This window comes from Typopeltis vanoorti, chromosome 5 (genome assembly GCF_054136105.1).
Source record: "Typopeltis vanoorti isolate ZY-2024b chromosome 5, IOZ_Tvanoo_1.0, whole genome shotgun sequence".
Classification (NCBI taxonomy): Eukaryota; Metazoa; Arthropoda; class Arachnida; order Uropygi; family Thelyphonidae; genus Typopeltis; species Typopeltis vanoorti.
In genome coordinates this window covers 45,345,001-45,365,651 of record NC_143553.1, presented here as the reverse complement: position 1 = coordinate 45,365,651, position 20,651 = coordinate 45,345,001, and the positions used below count along the sequence as shown (strand labels likewise).

General features: G+C 33.4%; 1 protein-coding gene across 3 annotated transcripts in view; it reads right to left on the bottom strand.

The window, feature by feature from the left end:
• The window catches only part of LOC150106351 (glycerol-3-phosphate acyltransferase 1, mitochondrial-like), a 318,076-nt gene that overhangs the window by 100,851 nt on the left and 196,574 nt on the right, over positions 1–20,651 (bottom strand). For all 3 annotated transcript variants that reach the window (XM_090393091.1, XM_090393090.1, XM_090393089.1), the window contains one exon: positions 6,176–6,258. In XM_090393091.1, coding sequence (XP_090249217.1) covers positions 6,176–6,258 — 83 coding nt within the window. The remainder of the gene's footprint in view (positions 1–6,175; positions 6,259–20,651) is intronic.

Genomic DNA, 20,651 nt, shown 5'->3' with positions numbered 1-20,651 from the left:
TAGCCCCTTGCCTTTAATACAAAGTATCATACATCTCCTCCAAGAGATGTGCTTTGCATTATGGGTAAATATTAAGATTAGTGATCAGAGCTTATTCTCCTTTTACCATGAGTTACCTTCGTCTTGCACTACCTGTAGGGTCAGCTAGACTTGCATTACATGCAGGCGCAAACTTGACTTATTTGTCTGTTTGCTTACTTGGGAAATGGAACCAGGTTTAAAACCAGGTTTAAAATAGCTTGGTATCTTTAACATTCTGATCATCTATTGGTTAGTGATAGCATTTTGCTTGTTTCAAAATAGGTCCAAGGTGGATAATCTGATCAAGCTTAAATTTAAACAATCACTGGTGTTTGTTAAGCAATCTATAACATCTTTTTGCAATCATTGCTTCAAGGAAGAGATGTTCAAATTTTCAGTCATAATAAAAACACGACTACAAAGGCTAAGGAGGATCTGATCTTTTCCAGCAGCAACCTTCTTTTTTTGTACTTTATGACCTGTACAGTCAGATAAAGCACAGGATGCTATAACTATATTTGATTTTGCAAACTTCAGGGTATTTATCTATGGAGTGTTTCATGAATGTGGCTATGATCTTACAAGGTTGATCTTACTTTCATGCTATATCTCTAAAGTATTCTACAATGTGCTCAAATATCTCAGGGTAGGGGGAAACTGCATCTCTATCTTCTGTTGCTGTCATCATAACATTTGAGCAGGAATGGGAGAGAATTTTTATTAGACTCTGACATAACCATTGTGTAGATTCTTAAAGTGGAGAAATTCAATATTCAAATGCAAGTAGTTTTGTATAATAAATTTAGTTTAAATTTAGAGCAAAGGTGGACCAAGCTCTCATCACTCCTTGTCTCAGTATCTCCCACCACACAAAGCACGTCCTTGCGGACATGTATAATGCTATGCATTGAGGGAAGGGGCACTACCCAGACTGGTTTCGATCTTTATTGAGGTCTCGTCAGTGGGAGGCAGACCCAGAGGTGGTGACACTAAGGCAGAAGCAATAGAGAGGTCATATTTACCTATATGAGTTGCCAACCAGTGTACCACCTTATTATTAAATTACTCTGGATTTAAAGAAAGATGTTGGAAGTTTATTTTGCACTTGGTTAGACTATAATAAATTTAGTTTAATCCTTTATCCAAGTGTGAGCAGTGATGAGCGCTTGGTCCACCTTTGCTTCGAGTTGCCAACAGTTGTCACCTTGCTACAGTCCTGAAGATATTTTTAGGTGCAGACTTTGTTTGCTCACACTTGGATAAATGATTAAACTAAATTTATTATAGTCTAACCAAGTGCAAAATAAACTTCCAACAAGTAGTTTGGTAACATGATCTAGCACTATATTTTAGATTTTAAAATAAGCTTCTGACCTCAAGGATGAATGATGAAACCAAACGTATAAATTTCAGTTTTCTTGGGTATTCCAAAGATACTCAGGTTTAACTGGTTTCCATATTTTGGTGTGAGCACATCCAGGAAAATCATTATTCTAAACTTTTAAAGTGAATGGTATGAAGGCATATGTCGTTCAGATGATGTACACAGGACTAACTCAGGTGGAGTGTTCCCAAATAAATAAGATGTTACCAACATCTACTGAGTAGCTTTAATGTTGCTGTATCTGTTGCCACCTATATGAACCATTCCAAGAACCAGTAGAGCAGAATTGTGAAATCTGAGCAAACCATATAGCATCCTAGCAATTCCTAGGTATCTATATTGTAACTTCTCTTGACACACTGCAGCAATGTTTCAGAGATATGACATCAAAGTGACATGTAAATCCATCAATCATGTAAGATCATGGCTGTATTTCCTAGAAACTTTCTGAATGAGCTAAATCAAAACAAGTTGGGTTTATGAAATCAGATACAGTTGCAATATTCTGTACTTTGATCAGACTGGCCAGGTCATATAAAACATGTGGAAATATATAACTCTAGTTATGTCAACTGCAGATGGGGGGGGGGAGAAGAAAAAAAAATCAGGTCCCAATACTGTGAACAAGACAGAGCCATTGCACCCTTCTAAAATAAAAAATTTGAATTTCTGCATCTCAGCAGTTCTATCGAAAAGCAGGTAATCTATTAACCATAATAACTGCTTAAATTAAAGCTAGATCTGGTCACTCACTTTAGATCCAATGCAGAATGAAGAATGCAGTTACAACTAACTTAAAATTTTAATCTTATTTAAATAAGACTAAAACACCAAGCTTTTGTTTAATTTCATTTCACATGAAGTTCTCCTTGCTAAACAACAAAATATTGGAATGGTAAGCATTACTTATTTATTAAAGTACAGTATTACAATTTCAAACATTTTATTTAAAAATGTTTACCATGCATTTATACTATATTTCAAAAAAGTAAAAAAGGAAAAACTTTACATGGAATAATAAAAACTTTTTTGATAATGATTACAAAAGATAACACATCCACTGAAATTATTACAAATAAAGCAAACCTTATTTGCTTTGAAAACTCATAAAAGTTTAAAAAGTTTCAATAGTGCAGCTGCCTGAAAATTACCTTCAATTCATTTATACTCAAAATGCACAAGGAGTAGATATGAATGAGTTAACATGTGCAAACCCATTTTTTTTTTAAAACAAAACAAAACAAAAAAAAAACAGGGTTTTAGTAGTGCATGTAAGAAGACACTTTGGTAAGAGCTACCTATAAACAATAGCAATCAGCTATCTCTTTCTATGTTAAAACTTATTTAGATCTACTGCTTGCAAACCAAGCAAGATGTACTGTCTAGTTCCATGTTAAAAATAAGTTTCAGTAGTATATGTAAGAACATAAAAACCCTCAACATAAAACTCTTTAATATGAATTAGCATATATCAAAGAAATGATGCCTGAACCTTTAAAGTACCTCGAGTATCCCAAGATATTTTTAATATGACATAGCCTGACCTTTAGTATGGACTATAACACACAGTCTACATGCACTCAACCTTTACACTAATAATATGACATTCATCTATCTGTCCACAGTCACAATGAATGGTATGCATTTTGTAACGCCCTTTATACCTGATTGCCATTAGAATGCCTTTGGTCATTATTATCTGCTATATCTGCCTATATCCTTATGTTGTGCAATGTGGGCAATACATAGAGTATAATTAGCACTTAAAGTTTAAAAGTGTCTCAAAACAGTATTCACATGTGAAAATTCTTATTCTTCTTATCCAGCAAATTTGTTTTAAACAGATATCAGATATTCATAAAAAACTTATCACACATATTCTCATGTGAAACCGTTTCATATTGTTCTGATAATGCCACTGTCACATGATCAAAAGATAAAAAATAGTGGTTATTAGTCAAGCAATTATTTTTACATTTACATTTGTGGCAAACTATCAGAATTTAGTTAAAGTGCCGACTGCTGACAATGAGATAACAGATAGTTGGCTATCTGCATTAGGACACTAACTACACGTTATCTCATACTGTATCTGTTGTACTGAAATTGGTTGCACACTATAATTTGTAGCTGATGAAGGCATTTCAAATTGCAGAGGGGGAGGGGATGATTGGTGCATGAAGATAATTACACTGAAACTGAACTAAATGCTTTTAACAAAAAAAATAAATGAGAACACATAGCAGATCTATAAAATACATAGATCTTGAATAATTGAAATTAACAAAAATTAAAACATTGGAGCTGTATCGATGTATTTTCAAAGCTGGCATGTTTACATTGCTGGTTCAAAGTTGCATGCGCCCACAGAAGAAGAGCGCATGCAACTCATTAGAAGTAAGTGGCCCCAAGGTCATACTAACAATAACATGCAGTTACCATAAGTCTCTTGTTTTATTTTTTGGTATAAACAAATTTTTCTTCCGCAGCCAATGATATAACTCATGGTGAGATACCTGGTAGATGGAGTATATAAAAGAAGTAATTATCAATATGCTAACTATGAGATAATTTGATTCTTGTTCCTCTACTAAAACAGTTTGTTGCTAAAATGTAAAAAATAACAGAAATTATATATTTTTGAAAAGAAAATATTAAGAACAGTTTGGCAGTGGTAGCAAGTTTATAACTGACTTATGGTACTGCACATGATGTTAGTGCAATAATTGTGCCACTCCCTTCCCACATGGGAGTAGAAACTTTCAACCAGTAATATAACCACACAAGCTATGAAAACTTTTTTTTAGCAAAGAAAAGTTTGTAGTTGGTGACAAAGTGAAAAACATAACAGCAATCATATATTTTTGAAGAGAAAATATTAACCTATTAGCAAATAGGCCAACAGCAGTCAGTCAATGTATTAAATAGTACAGAAATAGTACATAAATCTATTATGGTAGGAAGACAATGCTCATATTATGGATATGAGCATTTTAAAATGAGTACACAGATGGAATCAATAACAGAACCACAATTAAGATATTAGGAAGGAACATGGCATTTTAATGTGCAAGCCTGATTGGCTGAGTGGATAACATACCCACTCTCCAACTGACTGGCCATGGGTTTGAATCACCTTGGGCATGGATGTTTGAAGAAGCCTGATCCAGACAAGCATGTATAGCTCTTGGATTTTATAAAGCTTGTCTTTTTTTTTAAAGAAAAAAAAAATATTCCAGTCATACAGCTCCAATTTAAATAGTATTTGGCTTGTACTTCTCAGAGTGTATTTTGAACAATTTTTCTTACTCCCCTTCACCTATACCTCTATAAATATAACTTGGGACTCTCAAATAAAGGAATTCCTCTATAAGTCTCATATTTCCATTTGAAGAATGAGATGAGTACAATGAGAATCCAAAATCATCTGGTATTTGACCTTCAACCTGATCCTCTGTATTATGCAGTGCAGTTGCTGTAAAATTTGTATATCTGCATATTTGAGCATTTTTGGTTGAATAACAACATACCCTAGCTACCCTTCCACATTTCAGACATATAACAGCATTTTCTAATTTCCATACTGAAATTAACAATAATATTCTTCTTGAATATTTTTAGCTATTAAAAATCACAAAAGCAGTTTAACATGCATAGAAAACAAGATCTATGAGCTCATAATTTACCACTTCTTACATGGGTATAGGAATGATAAAACATTATTTAAAAAGTGACCCACATCACTTTTTAAATGTTTAAATTTATTCTTGCCATTCCTTTATACACTTTCTCTGAAAATCTGCTTGTAACAACAGCAAAGATGAGCCTATAATTTTTTTTTTGAATGCTAAACATTATGAATGTTTCTGATGTCTGATATGCATATGTTTTGGAGAAGTTTATTTTTAGCTATCGTTTAACTGCTAGTTACCTTATTTAAAAATTAGCATAGTTACTCTAGATATCTATTTGTATTTTATTTATCATCTCTGATTCCTTTTGTGATATTCTTTCTTTATTCAAAAGTCTTCAGAATATTTTGTCACATTCATGATATTTATCTTCTATGCTATTTCCAAAATCTTCCAACTTTTGTTGGGCTTCTTTTACATGACTTGGTTTCCTTATATTTTTCTCAAATATGTTGAAGGATGCATTCTGATTTACTTAGCAGGACTTATTTCAAATCACTTCCTCACTTTGTCATCCTGGATTATTCTGAAAATACTTATTTCAACAGAAATACAACCAATAAGACTTTCTAGTTTCTTATGATTTGCCCAAGCACATTTACAGCCTGAACTGTTTAGTATTAAATAAAAATAAGTTATTCTTTTTTCTTTATGCATGATGCTCTTTATAATGACTCAAAGCATTCCATTATACAGAGAAAGAAGTTGCCAGAAATATGTCTGTATTAAAATATGAGATTTTGCTTTTCTAATTATAAAGTTATAATTATAAAATGACTGCAAATGAATGGCTTTTAATCAAATAAAAAAATGTGATAATCTAGAAACAGTGAAATTGATTCATTTACTGATAAATTATTTCTCTTACAGAAATAATTTAATGTAAAATTTTATAACTGATATGCTGCCATCCATTATGGCTGCAGATAAATTATGTCCATTTCAAAATTCAATAAAACTTCAAGTGCAACAAAGCTGAAACAGTCAAGGTTCTTCCACATGGAATGTTGTAATAACAAGAATCAAAAAATTATGCAGAAATACTTTAAAAATACAGTACAAAAATCTAATAACTTACCATTTGTTCTGAAATGAAATTTCCATCCATAATTTTTTCATAACTAATTGCAACTGGCACAATATAAGCATCTGTAATGTTTCCTAAATGTAAAAAAAATAAAAAAGTTGAATGAATAGATAATCTAGTTTTATTCCAATTTTTAAAGCTATCCCAACTGTAAATAACCTAAACTTTCATTTATATATATATCACTCACTTCAACTGGTAGTCGAACTTAAGTGAAGAAAGTAAGCCATTTACTGTCAGAGTTGAACAGTTTCAGATATTCAACTTAGATCATAAAATATACATGTACTGCAGTCAGAAAAGAAAAAGAACATAACAATCAATCAAGCAGACAAGGCCCTGTCCTGTCAGGTGTCTTCTCCCTCCATGAGATTGACTACCATGTGTCTCCACCATGTCCTATTCTGCGCCTCGCTGCTGCATTCCTAATATGAGAGATAGGTCCAGTCTTTGTCTTCCTCTCTTTCCCTCAACAGTTCCTTTGAGAAGTGTCCTTTGTAGGCAGTTATGTCTCAGAATATATCCAAAATATCTGACTTTTCTCTTTTTAATTTCTTTCATCAGGCTCCTGTTTACACCTGCCATCTCTGGTACCTCTTCATTTGTCTTTTTGTCTTTCCATGATATTCTCATAATTCTTCGCAGCATCCACATTTCAAAGACCTCCAGTTTTTTCACACTCAGATTGGAGAGTGCCCATGTGTCAACTCCACATAATAATGCAGATATGTAGCATTTTTAGATTCGTAGTCTTGTTTTCGGATTCAATTCTCCAGATGTTAGTAGATTTTTCATACTGTTGAAAGTTGACTTTGCAATTTCAATCCTTTTTCTAATTTCATCTTCTGTCCTGCCATTCTCTGTGATCAAGTGTCCGAGGTATATGTATTTTTGCACCTGTTCTAATTTATTTCCTTTTATATTGATGCATATTTTTGGTATTGTCTTTTCCCTTGAAATTATCATGATTTTTGTCTTTTTAAAGTTGAAACTGAGGCCATACTGTTCGCTATACTTGAGGGTTTCATCTATAAGAGTTTTGAGGTTATATTTGTTTTCAGCTAGAAGAACTGTGTTATCTGCATATCTTAGGTTATTAATATTTCTGCCCCCTACAGTGATTCCTTTGAGGTTACTAATTTTTATTAAATATTTCTTCTGTGTACAGGTTAAAGAGAATCAGAGAAAAGACACAGCCTTGTCTCACACCTTTCTGAACTGGGAATTCTTCTGAGGTCTCTCTATTTATTCTCAACGATGCAGTCTGTTCCCAGTAAAGATTAGTTAATATTCTTATGTCTTTTCCATCCATGCCTATTTTTGAAAGGATTTCAATTAATTGTTCATGTTGGACATTGTTGAATGCCTTTTTGTAATCTATGAAGCAGAGGTACACATCTTTTTGTTTTTCTAGATATCTTTCTATGATAGTTCTGAAATTGAAAATACCTTCTCTTGTACCTACATTTTCCTTGAAGCCACTTTGTGTATCATTTATTTCTATGTTTATTTTTCTTTTATTTCTTTCAAGAATAACGTATAGGAGGACTTTTGATACTTGACTGATGAGGCTGATTGTCCTGAACTCTTCACATCTTGTAGCTTTTGTTTTTTTGGGAATTGGAAAGAAAATTGAGTGATTAATATCTTTGGGTAGAAATCCAGTCTTGTATATTTTATTGCATAATTTTGTTAGAAATTTCAGTCCTCCTTGATCGAGAGCCCTCAACCATTCTGCCAAAATGTTATCTATTCCTGCAGTTTTATGTGGTTTTAGTTTTCTGACGGCATTTTCAACTTCACAGAGTAAAATGGATATTGCTTCTAAATCAGACTGTTCAGGAATATCATTTCTTTGTTGTTCATATAATTTTTTTATGTATTCAATCCATCTTTCCATGATTTCTTTTTTATCCATTAGAATATGGTCTCTTGAGTCTCTAATGACACTCATAGTTTGCTGTATTTGTCCTGCTTATCATTTCTCTGATCTTTTCATTCATTTCTCTGCTTCTGTGTTTTCTATATCTATACATTTATATTTAATCCATTCCTCTTTGGCTTTCCTGCATTCTTTTTTTATTTCTTTATTCATGCTTTTATATTCAGGTTTGTTCTTTAATTTTTTTTATTTGTTCCATCAACGTCAGTATTTTTTCATTCATCCAAGGGTTATTCCTTTTCCTTTTTAATTGTGGGAGTGTATTTTTGGCTGCCTCATTGATACTATTCTTGAATGTTTGCCAGTTCATGTGAATTTCATCAATTGGTGTTCTATTTTCTGTGTGAGTGGGTGTTAGACTTGTTAAGGGATTTTGTGAATTCTTTTATAAAACAGTCTTTAACTTCTTGGTTGTTATGTAAGTCTGAATTATAAGTTTCTCTTATGAATGGTTGGCTTGGTATCTTAAGTTTTATTTTGATTTTTGTAATCACTGGGTTGTGGTCTGATCCTATGTCTGCTCCAGGATATGTTTTTGTTTGTGTTATTGCATTTCGGAATCTTTTGCTTATTATTATATAGTCAATTTGTTTTCTATAGATGTCCCCAGGGCTTTTCCAGGTATATAGTCTTCTGGGAGGATGTTTAAACAGTGTGTTGGCAATTATTAGGTCATTAGTTTCACAGAATTGAATTAATCTTTCACCTCTTTCATTTCTGATTCCAAGCCCTTGGTTTCCCATGCAAAATGAGATTTTTTCTGAGCCCACTTTTGCATTTAGGTCGCCCATCATTATAATAACATCATCTGACTTAGCACTAGAGATTGTAGTTTGGATGTCTTCATAAAATTGTTCGAACTCTTCATCTGGGTGATCTTGAGTTGGCGCATATGCTTGAATAATATACAGATTGAATGGTTGTGCAGTTATTTTGGCTGTTATGATTCCGTCATTTATGGGCCAATATCCCTGTAGAGATTTTGCAATTCTATTACTCAGGACAAGCGCTACTCCATTAAGGTGTAAGTCACTGCCAGAGTAGATTATTGTGTGATTTTTTCTTCTTATTATGCCTGTATCTGTCCACCTCACTTCACTGATACCTGCAATATCGGCCTTCATCACTTCTAATTCCTGGAGTAGGTTATCTAATTTGCCTGCCTAGTAGAATGTTCTGACGTTCCATGTTACTATTTTCAAGAGATTGCTCCTGGTTTTCAGACAAGGGACATCTGAGAATATCCTCCCTGGAGGGTTTGGAATATTATCTTCATACACTAACTTAGTAGTTCTTGTCTTACAATTCCCAGTTTCAAGCTCTTCTTCCCTGTAGCTATAAGAGCTGATGGTTGCAGGGGTCTCAACCACATCTCTAACTTCATATTGTGACATGGTGTGTTTCATGGTTGGCAATGGATAAATACGTGGTGAGGCTCCGATCTCTTCCATGATGGCTGACCACAAGTCCCTTAGATGTCAGGAGTGTGCCCTCGATGTGCCGCCCATCTTGCTGTCATGCCATTGATCAGTCAGTGTTGATTCTTCTGCCATCTTGGCCATTCCAGACTTCGTGTACATAAAGGGTGACATTCCCTATTTACAGCATGTGTTGATACCCTCCTACTGATACAGTCTGAAAGTCTCATGCTGATACAGTCAGAAAAGAAAAACATAACAAAAATCAAACATAACAAACAATCAAACAGACAAGGTAGGTTGTAGTTAAAACTGTCTGCAAAGAGAAAAATTAGACCTCACACAAGACTCAAGAAATTAAAGAAAAATTTTAAGTGCCAACCTTTTTTTTTTTTTTTTTAAATGTCATACCAGACTCAGCATACTAGTAGAAAAAAAATCCCTCCAAATATTAACCAGTGGTGGCTGGTAAAAATTTTAAGTGCAGGTGCTGCATATACAAAATAAGAAAAATAATTAATTTTTTCCTAATCAGTAAACAATTTACTAATAAGTAAATTTACATATTAAAAAATTTGCTTTATTAAAAATGTTATTTGAAAATAATATTTTAATATTATATATTAAATTTAATATTAATAAAATGTTTAATAATATTTTTGCATACAAGCATACAATTTATCTGTAGCGACACTGTTCAATGAGCAGTGTCGGATTCACTTGTTACATGCAGTGACAAGTGGAAATGAATATCAGTGAGTCTAGCCGTAATTGACTGAACGTGATAATTCCAACATTGCATCATATCCCAGTGCATTTGTTTCATGTAACGCTAATTGAGAGATTATAATTCTTTTCATATTTTCAACAGTGACACTTGCCATAATTCAGTCTTGTATCTATAATAAATAAATACTATGTTATTTTAACAGAATAAAATAAGATTTACCAAAAATATATTCACTCTCACCACACCATTAATAATAGTTTCGTATCTCACAGAAATAACACATGCAAGCATACAATTTATCTGTAGCGGATTCACTTGTTACATGCAGTGACAAGTGCAAATGAATATCGGTGAGTCTAGCCGCAACTGACCGAATGTGATAATGCTGACACTGCGTTAGATCATGGTGCATTTGTTTCATAATCTAAAGCATTAATCAAACAATGCCAATTATTAACTATTCAATCAATGTTAAAACACAAGCTGTAACCTTCAACATGTTGTATTGCATTTATATAATGTTGTAAGCATTGTTATATATAAATACAAACAAAATTTAATTTTTTTCATTTTTTTCCTTGGGGTGCTGCAGTGTCACAGTGCTTGTGTACAAGCCACCACTGATATTAACTCAATTAAGACACAATATCGAAAAGTGATTAGGAAAAAGTCAATATGGCCTATGATAAAGGAGACAGATAGGATAAAAGTTTCATCCTTATTCAAATTAAATAAAAATAATTTAATAAGGGAAATAAGGCTACTTATCTTTTTCAGAACTTGTGAAAGCATTCGATATGATATTGTAGAATGAGCTGTGAAAAGTGTAATGTTAAAGAAAGACAGAAGAAACTTTAGTCACTGGAATTCAGAACCTCTATTGGCACTATCAAAACAGTAAAAACTACAAATAGCAATCAAAAATCACAATTTATTTTTATTAAAATTTGAGCAACCACAAATCAGAAGAATTTGTGACAACAGTAGGGATGAGACAGGGATGTACTGATGTGCATATCATCAAGATATGCAAAGTAAAAACCAAAGAATTTCAAGACAGGCAACTGGCTAATTGAAATGTGGAATTCTCAGAATTAGCTTTTGCTGATGAAGATGAGACCTTCATTATAATTTAAGCATCTGGAATGAAGAACTACTCTAAAGAAATATGAAAATTAGCCAAAGGAAGGTGAAAAACCATGATCCTAGCTTGGAAAGTATGATCACAACTAAATTTCAAGATAAAATTCTAGGACAAATAGCAAGCTTTAATGCCAGTCCCATCCATGAAAGGCTGAAAACATACAACATATTTTAGTACTGGATTAAGGGTTAGATAATGCAGGATGTCTTTCTAAAGATCAAGCAAAATTTTTATCCTCTTCAGATCTCCAGTAAGCAGGTGGTCAAGTGCCAAGTGATCAAAATACTCTACCACAAAGACATTCACCATTTGTCCAAGACAACCAGGACAGCATATTTGGGATCAATTAGAAATAAAAGAGTTCAGAGGTGAGTAATAGAACCACATCAGCATGAAGATATAACATGCTAAATAGGAATTTAACATGTTCCTGCCAGGCACCAGACAAATTTTATTGTGTCATACTTGCTTCATGGGTCAGGACACAAACAAATCATTTCATCATAACTGTCTGCATATGTAGCAGGCATGCAACAAGTTATTACATGTGCTACTCAAGTACATTTATTGCTCATTTTGTTTTATAAAAATAATAAAACTGAACTATACTGCCACTATGTCACATAGCAAAACAAGTTTTATTGTAGTACCAAGTACAGTATAGTACAACATCCTAACAACCTACTTCAAAATAAAAAGATATAAATTTATTTTAAGTATTTTCTGAGATTATCCTTTTCTTTTATTCTAAGAAAGTCTTTCCATGGCAATGGAAAAACTTGTGTTGTTATGTGCCATCCAATCATTTTCGACTCTTGCTGATTCTGTGAACAAAGGCTGTCTCCCATCCCACTCGGCCTCGTCTTTTCTTTCAGTAATTGTAAGTTCATTTATGTTGTTCATCCAACTCTTTTGTGGTCTTCCTCTTCTTATTCCCTCAATCTTCCCCAATATAACTGCCTTTTCCAATGATTCATCAGCATGCATAATATGACCAAAGTACATCAACATCTGTTTAGCGATAATCCCTCCAAGAAGCATTCTGCCCTAATATATTATCTAAGATCTATTGGTCATTCTTGAAGTCCATGGAATTCTTAATAGTATCCTCCACACCCATAATTCAAATGAATCAGTTTGCTTTCTGTCTTTCTTCTTAATAATCTAGCTTTCACATCCATACATCACTACTGGAAATACTTTGACAATTCTAACTTTCGTGGCCTTACTCGCACCTTTTCTTTCATAATTTCAGATTTAACATCACTTTTTTCCCGCCATTATGCTTCTTTTAATTTCATCTTCACATTTACCATCATCACTTCTGGCAATTATAAATTCATTTAAATTGCCAGAAGCCACTTTTGTTCATTTTTCGTTTTTTCATTTGCGAGGTATATGCGAAACTTTTCAATTTCTTTTTTCGAAAAGTAAAATCAGGGGTAAGAGTTATATGCGAGTAAGTACGGTATTTCAATTATGGATAAGTACATTGGTACCTTCTTTAAACAGAAAAATAGCTCAGATGATAATACAAAACGAGTTTGTAATGACAGTTTGTGTGTGCAGTTTCTGAAGAGAAAGGTCTGTAACGAATCCACAGAAACACAGAATTCCCTATCAGTTGCAATGCAATAATATTAATACACTTAACAAAAGGAAAGATTTACTGACTTGCTGGACACTTGACCAGTGGATTGCATTCAAAGGTAAATACAATTGTTTAGTTTGTATAGGGCCCCAAAACGTATTAGTTTAGAATTTAACCACTGGGAAAGGGTTTGTGTCCACCTCAAAACTCTGAAACAGAATTTGGAAACATTTTCCAAATAACTTTTTATAAGAAATTTCTGTGATTTCACGCTCCATTTCAGGCTTGCAGTCATGAGAACGACCTTTCGTTATCGAAAAAAGAACAGCTAATTGAGCTTTCAAGTGACAATGGGATTAAAATACAATTCAGTGATCGTGGTTTGGCTCGATTCTGGATCTCACCTTCAGTGAGAAGGGAATTTCCCGAATTATTTGAAGAAGTCGAAAATCGTCATGCAGTTTTCTACAACCTATCTTTGCGAGAAACGATTTTCATCGCTCCTTCAAATAAAAACAAAATACAGAATTCGTCTTAGTGTGTATGCTGATCATCGACTGAAGTTGACCAATATTGAGCCAGATATCCAGCAACTCTGCAAAGTCGAGAAGCTCATCCATCTCATTAAAAGTAAATAGTAACATAATTATATCATTTTATTTATTTTTTTAATAAAAATTAAAACTTTGTTTTAATTTTTATACACAAAATTTAATTTTTTATCTATATATCCGGCCTGGTTGGCCGACTCTCCAGCCAAAAGGCTGCAAGTTCAAATCCCACATTTTGTGCATGGATGTTTGCAATTGTCTGTGAAAATATTAGTGGTCAGCAGTAGACAGCGTCGGTGTAGATGATGATGATGACTGTAGTTGTGGTTGGTGAAGATGGAGAGTTGTAGAGTAGATGCAATTCCTCGATATGTCTTTGGACTACCTAGAGGTGTTATGTAATAATAATATCGACAAGCTTTATATGTTCATTGTGCATCACATAGTTTGAATTTGGCACTTGGAAATGCTATATCTGTGACAAATAAGAAATTGCACTGGCATAATTAAAAAGGTACACAATTTCTTCAATACCCCTAAAAGACAGGACGTCCTTGTTGTTTACTAAAAATTACTAAACTGTTCATGAAGTTTGAATAAACTTCATGAACGTTTCACTCAGCACCACAACATTTTGAAATATATTTTTTTCTCTTCTACCAAATGGAAAAGATGCTCCAACAGCAAGTGCAATGGAAGATTTTTGTCAATTATGTGAATTTTATGCCGGTGATTTGCCTTATACAAATCCAGCAATTTTGAACCTCGAATTCAAGTTGTGGTATAAGAAATTTGAAAAACTGTTTGCAATAGCTCCATGCAAAAATGCCGTTGATGCAGTTTCAAAGTGTGACAAAATGATATATCCTAACATCTATAACTTATTAAAAATATTTGCAATGCTTCCAGTAACAACATGCATCAGTGAAAGGTCATTTTCTAATTTACTCCTTTTAAAAACCTATTTAAGATCTACCATGACACAATCACGATTGAACAGACTGGCTTTGCTATATATATACACAGAGAGAGAGAGATTAATGTAACCACGACTGAAATAATTCAAGAGTTTTCTAAAAAGAAGAGAAAGCTGGATTTTATTCTTTAAATAAATTTTTATAATCACCTAATGAATTTTATTGAATGAATGAAATTTAACGAATTTTAGTTGAATGGATAAAAATATTTTTAATGCAAATTCATTGTATTAAAAATGTTTTTATCTGTTCAACTCAGCCCTGCCCCAAGATTAAATCATGGGTGCGCCATTGTGCTAACGCATTCCTGGATGCTGACAATGTCAAGTTCTTTCCTAATATCTTCGTTTTTAATATGATATTGCCATTGATGCCATTTGTTCACGCCTCTAATCTTTCTCAGGACTCTCATATCTGCGGTCTCTAGTCTTTGGTCAAGTGTTTTACTTCTGACCCAGCTCTCAGATCCATAAGTTAAATCTGGTTTGAACACTGTCATGTATACAGCTAATTTAGTGTCCTGACTAATTTCTCTCTTATTCCATATGAACTTATTCAATTGACTTCCTACCATACCAGCTTTGTTAATTCTGTTGTCTATTTCCATATTTAATTTACCATCTTCAGAAAAAATCGTACCTAAGTAGTTGAAATGTTTTACTTATTCCACAGGTTCCCCGTTCACAACACAGTTGACATTTTCAACAATTCTACCTATTTTCATTGTCTTTGTCTTTTTAATGCTGACCTTCATACCATATCTATTACAACAGTTATTCATTTAGTCAGAGAATCTTGCAAACTTGTAGCGGATTTATTTAGAAGTATAACATCATCTGCATAAAGCAAAGAGCTGACATTGACATCTCCAATTCTGATATCATGTATAATACCACTTTCCTTCATAATGTGATCCATATAGATAATGAATAACAGAAGGGATAATGTACATCCTTGTCTCACACCAGATTTAACATTAAACCATCTTCCTGTATTTCCTTCAATTCTAACTGCTGACTTACAACTCAAATACAGACTAAGTATTGCTTGATATAATGTCCCATTGACACCATATAACTGTAGTGTATTGAATAGCTTCTCTCATGGCACGTTGTCATATGCCTTTTCCAGATCGACAAAGCTTAAATACAGATCTTTGTTATATTCCCATGCTTTCTCAACTATTTGTTGTCAAGTGAAGATCTGATCCTGACAGCCTCTATTTAGCCTGAATCCAGCTTGTTCTTCACCAAGCTTTTCTTCCACAATTCTTCTGAACTATTTCTCAAGTATACTTGCATAGATCTTGCCAGAAACACTCAATAGGGAAATACCTCTAATTCTCACATTCAGTTTTATTTCCCTTTTTATATATGGATACTATGAGAGCTCTACTCCAATCATCTGGAATTCGTTCCTCTGTCCAGGCTTTCTGAACTATGTGTGCAGTCACTGTAAGACTTTTATACCACCATACTTCAGCATTTCTGGTCGAATATCATCTACTCCTGGTTGCCTTTCCACATTTCAAGCCTTTGATGGCTTTTTCTACTTCAAGTATGGATATGTATTCCTGACTGTATAAGTAGCCTGTTGAGTGTTTTTTACCACTGTACTATCACTGCTTGTTTCATTTAGCAATTTTTCAAAGTAATTACTCCCGTTTTCATGTCACCTTTATCATCTCTAACTCCTTTTACAACACTCTTTCCTCCATTTCTAAGCTTCTTCAACAACCTCCAAAATATCTTACCACTTTCTTGATATTTATTTTCTATGTTCTTGCCAAAGTCCTCCCATGCCTTTTGTTCAGCTAGTTTTACACAGTGTTTCGCTTTCTTAGATTTGTCTCTGTATTCTCTAAGAGCAAAAGCTGACTTATTTGCCAGGAACTTTTGATATGCTTTCTTCTTTTCCTTCACTGCCTCTTTAACTTCCTGTGTCCACCATGGAGTTCTGATTTTTCTATCTTTGTAGACTACCTCACCACATGCCTCTCTGGCTGAATCAATCAGGGTTTTATTCAAGGCTTGCCACTGAATCTCCAAGGTTTGGTTCCTGTTCTCAAACTCTTTCATTTTTTCTTCAATAATGTTTGTGTATTTTAGTCTACAGTTCACATCTGAACTAGTCTACAGTTCACAACTGTATTTATGTATTTTGAAAATTTTCCTCATTCTTCTTTTTCTTTACTGAATTTATTATTTCCACCTTTTGATTAAAATCTGTTTATACATCAAAGACTATCTGATACAGAATTTGTGATATGTCATATTACAAGTTCGAATTTTGGTAAAAAATATATGATTATTTTGTAAAAGTAGTCATGACTGGTGTATGTGTGTTTTGCACAATATTTGATTGTATATCTGGTTATTATTATAAAATAGGAAGGGTAACTAACCCCTTCATGTTAACCTTTCAATCACCACATATATGTAAAATCACTCCAATTTCAATGAATTAATAATTAGAACACACAGGCAAAAGTTTCTGTCTATGGTGTTTGCATCCTGCCTCACTCTTTCTCAAATCAATATTTAATTAAATAATAAAGCAACACGTAAAAAAACCACAGTGATATCTTTAATTAGTAAAAGGACAGATATTTCATACTAAAATGGATAGTACATCTGCAGCATCTGTAACAGTAATAGGAATGGAATACTAGCAAAACGTTCAGTGGATCACCTATTAAAATACAATTGTTACCACATGCTAGGAAATAATAGAAATAACAAATTTAATCTATTGAGATAAATGGTTTTTTACATAAGATAAAAGTCACCCAGATCTTTGAGAGAGAGACATACAGTCATTTCTATTCAAATTCGGTCGGTGTAAGATAGTTTCACAACTTTCTTTGAATAAGCGTTCATATTTGAATCTGCATCTATGGAGGAGAACTGCTTTATCCCACTGGACACTATGAGTAGAGTCAATACTGTGCTGTGCCAGACCAGACTTCAGAGGTTTGTTATAATCAATATAATATTGATGTTCTTTTATTCTTTTTTCCAAAGAACGGCCAGTTTGTCCAAAATAAGAGACATCGCATTTGCAAGGTATTTGGTAAACGTCAGCCAAAGATAGAGAAGACAGTTTATCCTTTATAGAAGGTAATAAAGAAGAAATTTTGTTGATAGGAATATATGTTGGAATCAATTAATACCTTTTCAGAATTCTACCTATAGGTTCTGAGATTCCTGGAATGTACAGAATAGGAACTCTGCAGACTGTTGAAGAAACTGTAGGTGTTGGAACATAAGAGGCAAATATCTGCTGGATTTGATTGGAGTTGTAATCGTTTGATTCCATTAACTTTTTAATGATGGAATTTACTCTTCCCCATGAAGGATAATGATTCCGATTTTTAGTGGAACCTGTGGTATAGTAATTAAATAATAAAGCGACATGTAAAAACCACAGTGATATCTTTATTATTTAATTACTATGCCACAGGTTCCACTAAAAATCAATATTTAATTAAATTAAACAAAAACAAAACCTTAAGTTGTAGTAAACTTAAGTGGTCACAGAAGTACTGATTACAGTAAAACCCCTTTTTTTACACTTTTCAGGGGACTGGTGGAAAAAAAGTGTAAATAGCAGGAAAGTGTAAATAGCAGGAACTGTAAAAAACATTAAAAAAAGACTAAAAGATAACTTACTGCTAGTATGTGAGTCTACATACTAGATTACAAAATTTAATAACTGAAAATAAATGAATTTAGATGTACATTTATTTATATTATTTTAGATATACATTTGATTCGTGATAACAGGCATTATCACTAATCAAAACAACACCCCTGATAAGCATGCCATGTCGTTTATTCTGGATCGCACGATGCAGTTTCTTAAGGGTTTGGCAGTACATACTCACGTTGATTGTGGAGCCTTGACCCAAGAAGTCTACCAACAAAATTACTTGTCTGTCCCAAAACACAGCGCACATGATTTTCCGAGTGGAAATCGTTGTCTTCAATTTCGTCTTGACTGGTGATGAGATGTGCTCCACTCCATTGACTGTTTGGATTCAGGGATTGCATGCGACACTCAAGTCTCATCCCTGGTGACAAGTCTGCTCAGGAAAGCATCGCCATCCTAATGGTAGCATGTCAAGAATTCCAATGCACTGCCCAGCCGATTCACTTTGTGTTGTTCTGTAAGCAACTTTGGCATCCAGCGTGCACACAATTTCATGAAGACATGAACGTGAAACTTCTGGAAATTGCAGGGAGAGTGAAGTCATAGTGAATCCCATAATCTGTCGAATCTTCTCTTCAACCGAACGCGCCAAATCATCAGTCACTAAAGATGGTCTCCAGCTCTGTTCATCATCGTGCACACCTGTCCTTCCTTCATTAAAAAGTCTTGCACATCTTCGTACCATTCAATCATTCATTGTGTTTCCCCATAAACCTCATTAATTTGCTGATGAATTTCAGCAAATTAATGCTTTAACGTTCCTCGAATTCAAGAAATGGATAACTGACCTCATTTTACATGTGGTGGGCGATTTGATTTTACATATGGCAGATGATTCAATTTTCTTAGACATTATAAACACACACCAAGAAGCGTACGCACTGCAAAAATGTCACCAATGCCTTGCTAAGGAATCAAACTCAGCACGCATGCACACCATTGCGATCGCAGTGCTGCAGTGAAAATATTTAAAAACAGAACTTACTTTCTGGATGTTCCTCATATATATATTGGCCAATTTGCAAAAACTGGCCTGCCAAATGCAGGAGAGAAGTGATATATCAAGCAAGTTCCTGCCTGAAGTGCAACACGTGAAATACAGTGTAGTGCAAATGTTCTAAGTAAAAATGAAATATTAGCAGGAAAACAATACTGACATCTTACCATTCAGTTTATATACGAGTACTAATCCACTATAACAGCACAAGATGTGTTGATTTTCAAAACTTCTTTCCATTTTTGATTACTAATCTCTATTCTCCTGATGCAAACACCTACTCTGACTATAGATAAGCGAAATAATTGTTGCTGAAATGAAAGCCTTCATCTCCTATTCCACTTAAAATCCCAAACTATTATCTAAATTTTGGTTATCTAAAAATTATCATGGCAGGGAAAACAAAAAAAATGGCATATCAAAGTGTGTCAAGACACACTTTGTGTGACACACAAAGTGTGACAGTCTTTGCTACAGCTGCAAAAAAAAGACCACTGAAAAAAATCCAAATCCAATTTTGAAATGGATATGTGCAAGAAACTTGCTGCTTTGCTCAAACAGCACTCAAAACTTCTGATATATTCTTGATAAATTCACAGCCTATAGTTGCTATAGTGAATTTTATTTAGAATAGCACTGTGCCTATGAGACTTTGAAAAGGATTTTTTTTAGCGGCTTGTTATGATAAGTGTGTTTATTATAAATGCTTGCTATAATAAGAATTGAATGACTATATGAAGAAATCAGACAAACAGATTTTTAAAATTTAAAAAGTAAGTTTTAAACATAAAAAAAGTTGCTGAATGAAAAAATTCAGCTGTGCATATATGAATGACACAAAGAAGAAAATTTTATATATAAGTCTATTACAGTATCATCTATTTGCAACTATGGTATTTTCACTGATCATAAAGTGATGTTACACCCAAAATACTGTCCAAAATTATTTAATCTTAATATTTTTTCTTATAGTTACTTCATACATTAGGTCTCAATCAATCAATGTTTTGATGTAATGGCCTTTCAATTCATTTTGTAGTGAATTTGCTTCCTCTGATGAACTGTGAATTTTTAATTAACTACATACATTCCTGGCGAATGCCATTGGATGAATTCCTTTTTTTTTCTCTATTTTTTTCTTCTTTTTTTAATTGATTAGCACTTGATTTTTTAATGGATTGTCTTTTGGCTAATTAGTGTTTGATGAACTTTCAATTACTTGTTTTCAGTGACTTTTCTGCACTATTTGCATAGCCTTTATTTACATGTTTTTTGCATTATGTACTCTTGCTGAGGAGTTCCAATACTTCTAAACATGGTATAGAAGCATTATTTTTATGGCTATATATAGCCCACTTTCGTTTAGGAGTGCCTCTTTTTTCACAATATCACTGGCTTTTTACTCA